Consider the following 13,999-nt stretch of genomic DNA (forward strand, 5'->3'; position numbering starts at 1 on the left):
CCAGAAGCTCTGCAAGTATATCAGTCCTTTTTTTATTTATATTGGATATCCCTTGTCTGCACATATATGCACTTTGGCACTCCACATATTGTGTAAATTTCTTAAAGCACTATAGCACTTTGGTATTATTGCATTGTAATCAAATGTGTTATATGCCCTTCAGATTTTTTAGGTGTGATTAACACTGTATTTTATTTATTGTAAGCGCACTCACTATTCCTTATTGTCTATAGGTAAATAGACAATATATCCGGATCATGCCGTAATAAGCCTTGAAATACTGAACCGATATGTTCCTAATCTTAGCAGCTCATAGTTTCTGGTTGTAAGAGGAATAACCTCATATATAGTACACTATGATACAGAGCAACAGGCTTGTCAAGTGAAATGAAATCATACAGTGTCTAAATAAATAGGCAATATGACCAGATGATGCCGTGATAAGCAATGATATATTGAACGGGTATGTTCCTAATCTCAACAGCTCGTAGTTTATAGCTGTAAGAGAATTGACCTCATGTATAGTACGCAGTGATACAGAGCGATAACAAGTATCCAATAAAGGACAAATGTATCTAAAAGTACAAGCAGAGCGGGTGATTTTCCTGATCTGATTTAAGATACCTTTGCGCACTGGAGGTGCATAAATGAATAGAAGGATAGAAAGTATCAGATAATCCCAGTCCAGGTGTCATACCACCCTTAACTGAAGGAATGTTCAGAAATGTACAATCTATATGAGGCAGAAGAGTGGGGGAATATCTGCTAAATACAGACACAATAAAGAAACATAGCGTTTAACTGTGTGGGGACTGACATTGGTATATAATCACAATTGGTCACTCACAAATTTGTAGAATTAAAACAGCCTTAAGCAGTATCTTTTCTTTCCGTGTCCAATGTAGTGTTGTCCCTCCTCACACGTTCATCATAAAGCAGATGTATGTATCTCAAAAGAGAAGGATATATACAAAGATGTAGTGCACTTCCAGAGTGAAGTAAAAAAGTATTTAATGACTTACATTTAAATATAAAAACAAACAGCTTGTCACCATACGTCCTACGCGTTTCGTCCCAAGTATGGACTTCCTCAGGGACTTGGTGCAGTAAAGTGCAGTGAAAAATAGCAGCATAATAAACAATCCCCCCTCCCAGTCCTTATATACATCCCCTTTAAATTGTAAACATCCATCAGCTGGCTTTCAATTCTCTTTTTCGCGGCATGGAACCCGGTGACGTCATCGCGTACGTTACGCTGTTGAGCTTGGTGACATCATCGCGTCCGACGTGTGCGTTTCATTTTGCGTTCCACCGACCCGGAAATGGGTCGCGGCCGTTAGTTAGTCTCTCTGCGATGGTGTGTTAGCTCAAAACATGTGTGAGTGGGTAAAGGAAACCGGAGGGGGGGGAGAGGAAAACAATTAAAAAAACTCTGGATACATCTGGGTTGCCATCATGGAAGTTGAGAATGTGTCTTGCCACAGGAGTCGATTTGGTGGTATTTTTGACAGAGGCTACATGTTGCAGAATCCTGCGCCTAAACTGCTGAAAAGTTTTTCCAATATATTGCTTGCCGCAGCTACAGGTGATCAAATAAATGAGTCGCACAGAGCTGCAGTTAACCAAAGCATTAGTCTCAATTCTGTTTTGAGTTTGGGTAGAGGTGGTAAATTTTGACAGTGAAATGTACTGGCAGGCCTTGCAGTGTCCACATTTGTAAGTGCCCTTAATTAATATTTGATAGCCAGGTGGTTAATGGTTGTGGAGGTGCCAAATGACTATGTACAAGTTGATCATGAATATTGATCGATCTGCGAGCTGTTAAGGGTGGGTACTTTGGTAGCACATGATGGAGTTCTGAGTTGGATAGGAGGATAGGCCAGTTTTTTGTGAGGACTTGGGACATAGGTTTCCAGCCCTGATCGAAGGTTGCAATACATCAGGGGGCCTTTGATTCAGATTTTGGTTTGGTAGAATGTAGGCTAGTATTTCTATCAATGCAGCATACCCGATGGAAGGCATGTTTTAAGACACGGTTCGGGTACCCTAATTCCCTGAACCGTGATTTCAGTGCTCTACATTCATTGTAGAATGTCTGATCTACTGAACAGTTGCGTCTGGCCCTCAGATACTGGCTGTAAGGGATGGAGGCTTTCAATCCAAAGGGATGATGACTCTCCCAATGCAACAGACTATTAGTTGATGTCGCTTTTCTAAAGAGTTCTGTTTGGATGGTGCCATCCTGTTCCAGCAAAATTTTAACATCCAGGAAAACCAGTTCATGTTGATCTATCACATGGGTCAATTTCAAATTGATATCGTTTTCGTTAAGAAGTCTGACAAAATCTTCAAACATGGGGACGGACCCTGTCCAGAGGAGCAACATGTCGTCAATGTATCTATGCCAGCTCAAGATGTAATTGTGAAAGCGGCTAAATTGTGGTGTAGTGATGACATGTTGCTTCCACCACCCCAGGAACAGGTTGGCATAGGTTGGCGCACAGGCCGTCCCCATGGCAGTGCCAGAAATCTGTAGATAGTAACGATCATTGAACATGAAATAATTATGAGTTAAAGTAAACTCCAAGATAGCCATAATAAAATCTGTTTGTTGTTGTATGCTGTATTATTCAGAAAGCCTCTGCATGCCCTCATCCCTATTTCGTGAGGGATATTGGAGTACATTGCTACTACGTCCAGACTAGCTAGTTGTGTGTAAGGTGGAACCGTTCTGTAATGTCAGCAAGGTGGATTTGGTGTCCTGAAGGTAGGACGGCAATGCCAATACCAAAGGGTGCAAGACTTTATCAACAAACTTGCTGAGGGATTCAGTTAAGCAGTTGTTGCCAGACACAATGGGTCTACCTGGAGGGGGTCTGGTACACTTATGTATCTTTGGTAGACAATAAAATGTAGAAATAGTTGGATTTTTGTGTGGTAGTAAAAACTTGAATTCGTCCTTGCAAATTATCCTTTGATCCAGAAAATCATTCAGTAACGTAGTTAACTCTCCTACAAAGATCAATGTGGGATCCGAGGGGAGAGTCCTATAGTAAGTCTCTTGTCGTTGAGATGTGACATACACATGTCAATGTAGTCTGAGCGATTCATCAGTACAATATTACCCTTTGTCGGCTGGTTTAATTATGACATTCGTTTGTTGTCTAAGTTCTTTAAGGGCCTTCCGTTCGTTGAGGGTTAAATTGCTGGTGTATGGATAGTGTTTCTCCATTTTCTCAAATTCCTGTAGAGAGAATTGAACAAAGCGGTTGACATGGGGTGTATCTGAGAAATTGGGAGTGAAGGAGCTCTGTGGCTTAAAGTTGGTTAAGGGTCTAGAGGGATTGTTTTCATCCAGAAGACTATCTAGGGTCTTAGTGAGTTCATAGTCCTGTCTAGATAGGCCCAATTCATTAGCCGTATCTTGATGCTTTTTAGCATGCATAAGGGTCAAAGCCAATTTTCTGCCGAACAGATTTAAGTCCTTTGCCCAATTGAAGTCATTACAGGAGGGAGTGGGGACAAAAGAAAGACCTCTATTAAGTAAAGAGATATGATAAGTTGATAACTGAAAGTCAGAGAGGTTGATTATCTTGTTGGGGGCTATAACCTCTGAGATCGGCTCTGATTCTTGTAGGCCCATCTGTCCCTGACTAAGCCTGTTGCTCTGTATCATAGTGTACTATATATGAGGTTATTCCTCTTACAGCCAGAAACTATGAGCTGCTAAGATTAGGAACATATCGGTTCAGTATTTCAAGGCTTATTACGGCATGATCCGGATATATTGTCTATATACCTATAGACACCTTCTGTGGGTATTATTAACACATCTGTTCACTATATGACCACTTATCACGGCATCATCCGGTTAGATTGTCTATCTATCTAGATACTTTATTATCATCATCCGGTTAGATTGTCTATCTATCTTGATACTTTATTATCTCATTTCATTTGACAAGCCTTCCTATATTACTAGAGACACTTTTTCTCTCCTCTATTATCATGTTCTGAGGTTTGAGCGTTACGGCGCTACCTTACCAACCCTGTTATTATTTACTTTATGTGTGTACATTATTATTACCATTTATACTATGTACATAGCTTTTTCTTATTCATGTATTTTGTCTTTTGACTTTTGTATTCTCGGTTTATGATTGCTATATCCGACACTCTCTTTTGTCAGGCAGTCACTGCTGAGATAGTTTCTCTCGATGTCCCACTATTCACAATAAAGGACTTTTAATTGTTCTTCATTAGTAACAGACTCTTACTTCTCCCTTCCCCTTCTCCTCCCCCCCTTTTTTCAGTATATTCATTATTTTGGGTTACCCCCTTCTCTGTTCTTAGACATTGTTATACCAATACTTCGGCCATTTTTTTCATAGTCACATACAGCTCTCGTTTCAACCCCTTTCTATATGATCTCCAGAGTCTATATCAGCTCAGTTCATTACTAGTGCTCTTTGCACTTCCTATAATTTATGTAAATCCCCGGTTGTCTAATGTGTAGCGTTGTTCTTTAGGTGAGGAGTAAGCTTCACGTGGAACTATGCCAATTGTTTGGTAGTGGTGCCTAATAATGGCAATAAAAATTGCATGACGTTAAAATGAAGGGCTTGATTAATAGAATTTCTGTGCATATGAGAAGTATGCAATTTATCTCTTCCTGTCCACAGTGCTGAGAAGCTGGACTATAACATCACTTTAGACTTAACAAAATACCTTAAGAAAGAAGAAAATTATCTACCATGGCAAAGGGCGTACTCAGGATTATCGTACCTAGATAACATGCTGGAGAGCTTTGACGATATCTACCCAAAATTTCAGGTAAAATTCATAGCAATTACCCCTGCAGAAATGTATCCGTTTCAAAGCTGATAAAGCAGTACATGTTGACTAAGCATTGTATCTTCTGTCCTTAATTGCCTCGCATTCTATTTCCATAAGCGTACCTGCATGGACTCTTCTAATCATGCACCTTGCCCTTCCCCTTTGCAGTCGATGTACCCTAAGTTTGGTCCTTTGTCTATTTTCTTTTTTGGGGGGAGATTTTTTGGGGGGAATTGGTTAGAATCAGGGATAGTTGACATCACCATTGAACATGCCTAAAAATAATAGGATAATCTGGCGGGTTCAATATCCCCCAGAAGCAGAGTTCGAGATTGTAAATTGCATTTACATCAATCTACAATGTACACCCCAACCCAGGACCAGGTAAAGAGCAAAATTTAGTTTACATGAATCACTGCGCACAGGAAGAGCAGTAACCATTTGTTGGTTCTTGTCATGTTGCACATGACCAAAACCTAATTTGACAATAAAATTTTCAGTTTCAAATTTGATATGTAATAAATGAGATCCCTGAGATTGAACCTGTCAACCACAAATCACGTTTTCACATTTAGTTCGGTACAGAGTTAATTTGTTCATTGTGCTAGCAAATGTGTAGATCCAAAGATATACTTACCTGAAGATTTCTATATCCACTTCCAATGTGATGGCAGAAGGACAAGATAACGTGCGTGTTGCTATCACACCGCCATATGAAGCACATGGCATCCCAACTAATTGATTGTTAGAGGGACAGTCGCATGCACAGCTGTAATCACTATAGTCACTATATTTATAGTCTTTTTTATCATTGCATGATCTAGTCATTTGGCTATCACAATGTATTCATGACATGTTAATCCATTTCAAAAGGATGCCATGACAGCTGCACTTTAACTGACACACACCAAGGGTTTGTATTTTTTAAAAGTGATAGTTATGGGTTGAGAACAAGTTGGCAAAGTACTGCCAAGAACAGCTAGTCTGGCTAAAACTTATTTTAGTGCCAGATGATCTTAAGATTTTTTTTTCTTTTATGGGAATGTTTTTAGTCAGTATATCATTTAATATATTGAACATTTTCTTATAGGTAGGTAACTGTAAATATTTAAATAGAAATGTAGTTTCCTGAGCAAAAAAAACATAGATAGTATGAGAGAAAATACTAAATATGGAGCAATAAACAAAAACATTCATCTGATCTTTTGTGATTGAGACAAATTGTCAAACATGTTGTTTGGAAAACTGTGAAAATGAGTTGTCACCAAAGATAGTTTTATTAATTTTAACTATTACTCAATATTCTTTTTATGATATTTTTATGTGTAGTTGGAAATGGAAAAAAATTGTAATAAACCTTTGACGTGATGTTATAATAACCAGCTATATAATATATTTTAGGAATATTTCCGTACGCAAGTTAAGCCAATTAGCAATAAACTCGGATGGAGTGATATTGGCACTGATATAGATAAGTAAGTATATGTTCATTATAAAATGGAAAACACCCTTGTGTAAAGAAATCTGAAACTTACTGTATGTCACTCTAATCTAGACTTCTACGAGCTTCTGTTCTGACACTTGCATGCAGAATGAAAGACAGAGATGCCCTCAATGAAGCATCTAAACAGTTTCAGGATTGGTTGCATGGAGAAAGGTAATCAAGGATACAATTAAAAAAAATAAGGGTTTCTAATAAAATCTTTTTGTGTACACTGACTCTCCCCAAAATAGTAAGAGGCCTACTCCTATCTGTTTCTGTTATCTTGGCCACCTTGGAAAATGTCCCATACTACTCAGGCATTTAGGATACTTGGTTCTCTTAGACAGGCGCAAGACTAAGCACAATTTGTTGGCTTATAGAACAGGCTCACTAAATACTCTGCCCCATAAATCCCTGGTTGACCAACCTTGAACTGGGTTCCCTTTGGACAATGGGTAAAGGCTCATCACCAGAAAGCATGTAAAGGGATAGGCTCTTAAAATGCAATTTTATTTCAATTTATTCATTTTTATTCCAGCATCCCAGTGAACCTGAGACAGTTGGTGTATCGTTATGGAATGATGGAATCTGGTAATGCTACATCTTGGGACTACATGTTTACGCAATACCAAAATACAACTTTAGCTCAGGAAAAAGATAAACTTCTTCAGGGACTTGCATCCATAAATGATATAACACTTATAGACAGGTAAATAAACAAACTGGAGTTTTGGCAAATGTGCCATGCTGTCTGGGCTTTTCTTTGTTTATAAATGTGTTAACTAGTCAAAATGCATTGACAGCAGCTCTCACAATAGGAACAATGATTAAACACACTATTGCGAGAATAAAAATTACATACTAGCATAACAGAATTCAATATCTCGTCTTTTTATATGGCTTAGAATTATATCAGATATACCTACTGTCTACAAAGTGAGAGTTGATTAGAAAATACACAAAATAGTACATTTTTTGTCGGTTGACCAAGTTATATTTACAGCTATTAATTAATTTGAATATAAATCTTTAGTAGTCAACGTGGGTCTGGATACACAACAAAGTGTCAGTCTAAGGATTTCACACAGAGTCTCTGGTGTCATATTTTTCTGTTTGGTACCTAAGAAATTTTAATTTAAAGGATTACTCTGAGCTGTAGTGGTTATGACACCAGGAGTACCCTGGAAGCATTCCTTGGTAATGGGACAAACTATTTTGTAATGGTTAGCATCTTACCTAAGTCCATCTGGATGCTGAGCCTCCGGGATGGCAGCTGAATAACCTCTGATCTTTGCAGACCTTTAGCACTCTCAGAATGAACCTCTGTGCACCGAATATGCACAGAATTAACATGATGGCTGCTGAAAGTGGTGTTATACCTCAGACAGCAACATAAAATGTCTTTGAATGTGGACAGGGTTTTTGCACCATAATCACTTCAAAATACATCAGTGGTCATTATGCTTGGAGTAACCTTTGATTAATTCAATAACTTAATACAATTTAGAATTACTTTTAGGTCCATTTGTCCTTTGGGGGTATTTAGGAACACACTTTACCTTGTGAGGTCCCCATTACCATAATCATGGTTCTCATCGTCTGAGAGTGGGTAGGCGCCTACACAGTCACATTAGCTAAAAAGGACTCAAAAACAGGCAGTCGTCCCCTTAAAGTCCCATATTGTCTTTAAGATTCTGGTTTAATGACTGAAAATCACGTAACAAATCAGAGTACAAAAAAGTACTAGCAAACTTGGTTGGTAAGACAACCAAAGGGCTTAGCACTATATCATATACATAGAACACAATAAGGAGTTGCCCTAAACAAAAGGGGATACTCAGTAGCAGTGTCCTAAAAAATAGTAATACTGGCCCTTTTCTCAAAGTGACAGCATAAAAGTAATAGTTGAGTAAAAGTTGAAGGGGCAGAGTGGGAACCATGATCATTACATCCCACAGGAAATAACTCACATTACTTTCGTTGAGATCTCAAGTATGTGCCAGGTATCATTCATATTATAAATGAGATGGTTGAATAAACTGCTTATTGTTTCATCAGAGCACCCTCTAGGTCTTATGCGCATACCTGACCCAACACCGTACATATCTTACAACAGCAATCAAACCAGACAAGAGTGTAAGCCCAAAAATCTCCTATGATTCTGCAAATAATAGCAGCTCCATGGGAGATACTTGCATCAAGAGAATTAATGTGACTCAGGATCCATGGTTTGTTAGAGACATTTACAAAATATTAGGTAATTTTTACAAGTACACTGTAATTTGACCTTTGTATGTTTGAGAATGTAGCATTCAATATATGCCGCTTGCTCAGGCTGAGTCTCAATATACATCTGTGTTTATCTTTATTAAACTGGGTTAGTTAGTTAACATTAAATGTGTTATTTTGTTTGTCTTGCCAGATTCCTCTCATACTTATACAATACCACCCTTATAAAAAGTCAAGATACACTGAATGTTATATATTACATAGCCGTAAACAGCAAACATGGCAAACAAATGGCTTGGGACTGGGTCCGAATTAACTGGGATTACTTAGTAAGCAGGTATGTTTCAAGATTTGTATTTCTTTTACATAACCTCTTGTGATTTGTGGTCAATAATAATATTACAGTTCCTTCTCTCAAAGACACGTTAGGTCCCTAGCACAAGGTATATATAATAAATTTCCCCCTAGAACAAGCATATACAAATTGCTCAATTTAGTATACGCTAAGTAACCGCAGGTAAGTAGCACATGTTCTGAACAGGCATTTTCCAACAAATTGAATCCATATGTAATATGCCAAAGTATCACATGTATTAATCTAACCTATGTCACTTTCAACCAGTGAGCTGTGGGGGATTTTTTTGTAGAGTTTCATAATATGGAAAAAAGGAGTTGACAATGAGTTACATTATTACATGATACCTGTCTAACTCAGCTGTCAGGGTATTAACTTATAAATTACCAGAGATCATCAAATTGTTGAATTACCAGAGATCATTCATAGTGGTCTATGATTTTACTCTTACCTTCAAGCTGGTGATATAACTGTTTCCAGTAAATTTAGAAATTAACTGAGTAATCCTCAAAAGGTCCAATTGGTGCAAATTGAGAATCTTTATTTTCTATATTATGTATTTTTAAAGCTCTATGGTTCTTGTGTACTCTCAGTCTCATTTGGGAACAATCCTCCTTGTCTGGGCAGGAGTGGCATTTATCTGAATGCCAGTTTTTAATTAAGAACCTGATTGGGACTAATGCCAATGATCATTTTTAAGCCAAATTACAGAATATTAAAATTAAGAACACTACAAAAGCCAAGCCTCCCATCTATTCTGGATCTGGTTTGATAGTTTCATTTTGGGACATGTGTCCTGCCAGTCTGGGTTATTTCCTTGGTATTCTGGTTCTAAGTGACACTAATGAAAAGCTTATACCTCACAATTTATGTTACCATGAAACTACTAGTATGTGTTTTCATCATGATAATACCAATAGTGCTTTTACAGAAATAGTATTAGCAATACAGCAAATGAGGTGCCAGACCATTTGTACCAAAACACTCAAAACAAGGGTATTGCACCACTAGTATGATAGCACCATAAATATTACAATGTGCTGTAAAAGAATGTATTACCCAACCAGGGCCAGATTAAGAGCCCAGTGGGCCTGGTGCTGACAATTATGATGGGGCCTAATTACAGAATCCTATCGACCAAAAACACTAAAACAGTCATACCTCCCAAGCGTCATGTATCTGATGGAGATGGTGTTGGAGGGAAACTCAAAGGATGCAGCTATAAGAAAACACATACTCTATGCTAATCTCTCTCTAATTTATGCTTTCATCGTTCAAGTAAATCCACACCCCCTAAAAGCAGTGTTCAGTTAAGAAGGAAGTCAATGGGCGGGGTGGTGGGCCACTGACGCGAATCACATGGCCAGAACTGCAAAAAGGGGCAAACATGCCCAAAAGAGGGGGCATGTCTGTCCAAAGAATTGGAAGGCCAGCCTGGCATCAGTGTCCCTATGTATCACAGTGTCAGGGTCCCCATGTCGCCCTGTCCCCTAGTCTCCCAGTGTCACTATGATATTAGGGGACACATAGAAATGGGGACACTGAGGGACATGGGGACACAGTGAGACCCAGGGACACAGAGACCCATGGACACAGACACTTTGGGACACAGACACTTGGGGACGCTGGGAGACATGGGGGCACTTGTGGATACAGACATGGGGACAGTGGGAGACATGGGGACACTGGGAGACATGGGGACACAGACATTTGGGAACACTGGAAGAAATGGGGACAAATACACTAGGGACACAGAGACATGGGGACACAGAAACTGGGATACATGGGGACACAGATATTTGGGGACACTAAGAAACTAGGCACACAGAGACATGGGAACAAATACACTGGGAGACTAGGGGACACTCTGAGACATGGGGACAGACACTAGGGACACTGGCCGGGAGGCATGGGGACACTGAGACACTTAGGGACACTGGGAGACGTGGGGGCACTGAGACACTAGGGACACTGGCTGGGAGACATGTGAACACTAGGAGACATGGGGGCACAGCCATTTGGGGACACTGGTAGACATGGGGACACTGGGAGCCATGGGGACACTGAGACACTAGGGAAACAGAGACATGTGTCTCTGTGTCCCAATGTGTCTCCCAATGTCCCTATGTCTCACAGCGTCCCAATGTGTCTCAGTGTCCCCATGTCTCACAGTGTCCCCTAGTGTCTCAGTTTCCCCAAGTGTCTCAGTGCCCCCAGGTCTCCCAGTCTCCCCAGGTCTCCCAGTGTCCCCTAGTGTTTCAGTATTCCCAGGTCTCCCACTGTACCCTAGTGTCTCATTGTCCCCATGTTTCCCTGCTGCCTTTCCTCCCCCATCCTTCACTTACCTGAGCTGTAGGCTGTCTCTGCAGGATGGGAGTTGCTGTCTGAACTCTCTGTGCTGTGTAGCTGCTCCCCACGGATCAGTGAGTAGAGAGAGGCAGGGAGGGATATGCTGTAACTTCCTATCCCTGCCTCTCTCCACACACAGTGACCCCTACTGGCTGGTGCTGGTATTGCAGAGTAATCTCCGTTTATACTGAGAAAAATATCTGCATTTGTATTGCCAGTATTACTGCAATACCGGCACGGCCAGGCAGCCTCAAATACCGGCTGTGCTGGTAAAATACCAGTCAGTGGCAAACCTAAGAGTAGTGTGTGTGAAAAATATATATATATATATATTTTTTTTAAATGGGCCTATTCCATGGGCCTGGGCCTGGAGCTGCAGCTCCATCAGCCCCTATGTTAATCCGGCCCTGTGCCCAACTCAATATACTCAAACAATAACATCAGCAGCAACTTTCCTAAAGGAGAATCACTGAACTATATCAGAAACAAGGATTGTTAGAGAGCGAGAGAGAGAGTGTGCGTGTTTGTGCGTGGGTCCGTGTGTGTGTGTGTGTGTGTGTGTGACATTTTGTTAAAGAAAGAGAGAAAATTTTAAAGAAAATGTTTTTTTTTTGTGTTTTTTTAGATACACTATTAATGACAGGAACCTTGGGCGCATTGTCACAAGAATATCAGGAACATTTAATACACCTGTACAATTGTGGCAGGTAAGAGCAATATTTGGCACAACAAATAAAGCGATAAACGAATAATAATCTCTATTCCCTGACATACATGTTTTTCATATATCCCATCCATTCCTCGTTTGAGACCCTAAGAGGTGGGCATAGAGAATGGCCCTTATTGTCTCTGCATTCTAAGTAGTCTAAGAGTTTAACTTAATGTATCTTTTCAGATGGAGAATTTCTTTGCGAGATATCCCAACGCTGGTGCAGGAGAGACCCCCAGGAAACAGGCACTTGAAACTGTGAATAACAATATTGCATGGATTGAGATGAACAAAGATGGGATAAAGTCTTGGCTGGATGCATATTTTACTCCTTAGTAATAATAGTCCCACGGAAAAAACCACAAAATGTAGGAAATTCAGGGAGAAAATGACATTCCTGAAATGCATCTGTTGCGTAATTCTCTTTATTGGGGGTTTATTCCTTAAACAGTAAAACAAAAAAAAATTTCTACATTGACTGGGATGAAGATTTATTACCAGCTCAACTAATTTGGCCAAAACTCAGCATTTTGTGAATAAAACCTTTTGTCTGAAATTTGTAAAGATGTATATTTTTATTAGCAATGGAAATATTCTTCACTATTCTAAGTTATGTCTATTGATCATGATCTATATGAAATAAGATTGTATACCACAAAAATGTTTTTATTTGATTGTCTATAAATTATCATTTATTTATCATAGTTAAATGCAGCAAGCATTTTGAAACACACCTGGTAAAAAGTTGCCAGGTCTGTTTTCATTTCCCATCATCTGCCCTAAAGATGCTGCTGTCACTCACTATGAGGTCACGCCTATGATGCATGAAACCCCCGAATTTCACAATTATGAAGGGGTTTGTGCTCTTCATCACACATTGATATGAAAATAATCGCACTTGTGTACATTTACTTGTATTGCATCATGTTTGCCATTTTGTGAAAAATAACACATGCAAAACAAAGTTTTCAGAGTAATATCTGGTCAATAAAAGCACCGTCTTCTTTAATATGAGTGTTGCTTCATCCTTATTTTTTTCTGTCAATTTACTCTATATGTCCTTTTAGCATTTCTTACAGAGAGGAGAAATACAGTAATGTTAACATACACAGGAATAACACATAATATAATTACCAATAATTACCATGTACTAAACTCAGTTAGGAGTAAACATATGCTTAACCTCCAAGTGAATTCAAAGTGAATTTCAAATTTAAGGCCAAAGTAGCTGAATTGGGAAAAATCTCTAAGTCAGTTATGTTTCCATTCTGCTACTTTTTCCTAAATTGTGAAATTTCTTTGAATTCTCACTGTAGTGAATAACCCTGTTTATGTTGCTGCTGCTTCTATAAAAATGGTTAGTTGTAGGAGCGGAAGCACCTGTCTGGAAGATGGCCACTAGAGGCGTATTAATCCTGCAAAGTAAACACTGAGGTTTCTACAAAAGGGTTAGAACTAAAGGCTCACTGCACCCAGACCACTCCTGGTACGGGAATATTGTATGCAACCCCTTGCAAGAACGTACGTTTTTTTTAACTCTGCTGATTCAATTAATATTACGGAATATACAGCGTTGGTAGAGGAGGAACTTACTCCTCACCTAAGTTGTAAGAAAACCTAGGTATCTTATTATCAATTAATGTTACAATTTTACTTCCTGGCATCTTAAAGGACACTATAGGCACCCAGACCACTTCATCTCATTGAAGTGGTCTGGGTGCACTGTCCCTAGATGCATTTCTGGGTGTTTCATTGAGTTTAACTCCCTTTTTTTTTAACTCTGCTTTGCATAAGGACATCCAACATCTTGAAAACCCTCATAGGAAAGCATTGATTAAATGCTTTCCTATAAGAAATTCCTAATGTGCGCATGCATATTAGGTCCCCCCCCATCGCTGACATTGTGGGAGGAGGATCCAGATCCAGCGCCAAGGGACCTAAGCATTAGAATCAGGTAAGTGAATGAAAGGGTTTTTAACCCTTTTATGATGGGGGCACCCTCCTATGTCTTCTGTAAACCAGTCAGATTGATGATATA

General features: G+C 39.3%; 1 protein-coding gene across 1 annotated transcript in view; it reads left to right on the plus strand.

The window, feature by feature from the left end:
- ENPEP (glutamyl aminopeptidase) overlaps positions 1 to 12,970 on the plus strand; it is a 63,911-nt gene extending 50,941 nt beyond the window's left edge. Inside the window, exons 14-20 of the mRNA XM_063458356.1 lie at positions 4,683 to 4,833; positions 6,238 to 6,311; positions 6,392 to 6,493; positions 6,858 to 7,028; positions 8,742 to 8,885; positions 11,878 to 11,959; positions 12,148 to 12,970. Of these exons, the coding sequence (XP_063314426.1) occupies positions 4,683 to 4,833; positions 6,238 to 6,311; positions 6,392 to 6,493; positions 6,858 to 7,028; positions 8,742 to 8,885; positions 11,878 to 11,959; positions 12,148 to 12,297 (874 nt within the window). The 3' untranslated portion in view covers positions 12,298 to 12,970. The remainder of the gene's footprint in view (positions 1 to 4,682; positions 4,834 to 6,237; positions 6,312 to 6,391; positions 6,494 to 6,857; positions 7,029 to 8,741; positions 8,886 to 11,877; positions 11,960 to 12,147) is intronic.
- The last annotated feature ends 1,029 nt before the right edge of the window (positions 12,971 to 13,999 follow it).

Source organism: Pelobates fuscus, chromosome 6 (genome assembly GCF_036172605.1).
Source record: "Pelobates fuscus isolate aPelFus1 chromosome 6, aPelFus1.pri, whole genome shotgun sequence".
Lineage (NCBI taxonomy): Eukaryota > Metazoa > Chordata > Amphibia > Anura > Pelobatidae > Pelobates > Pelobates fuscus.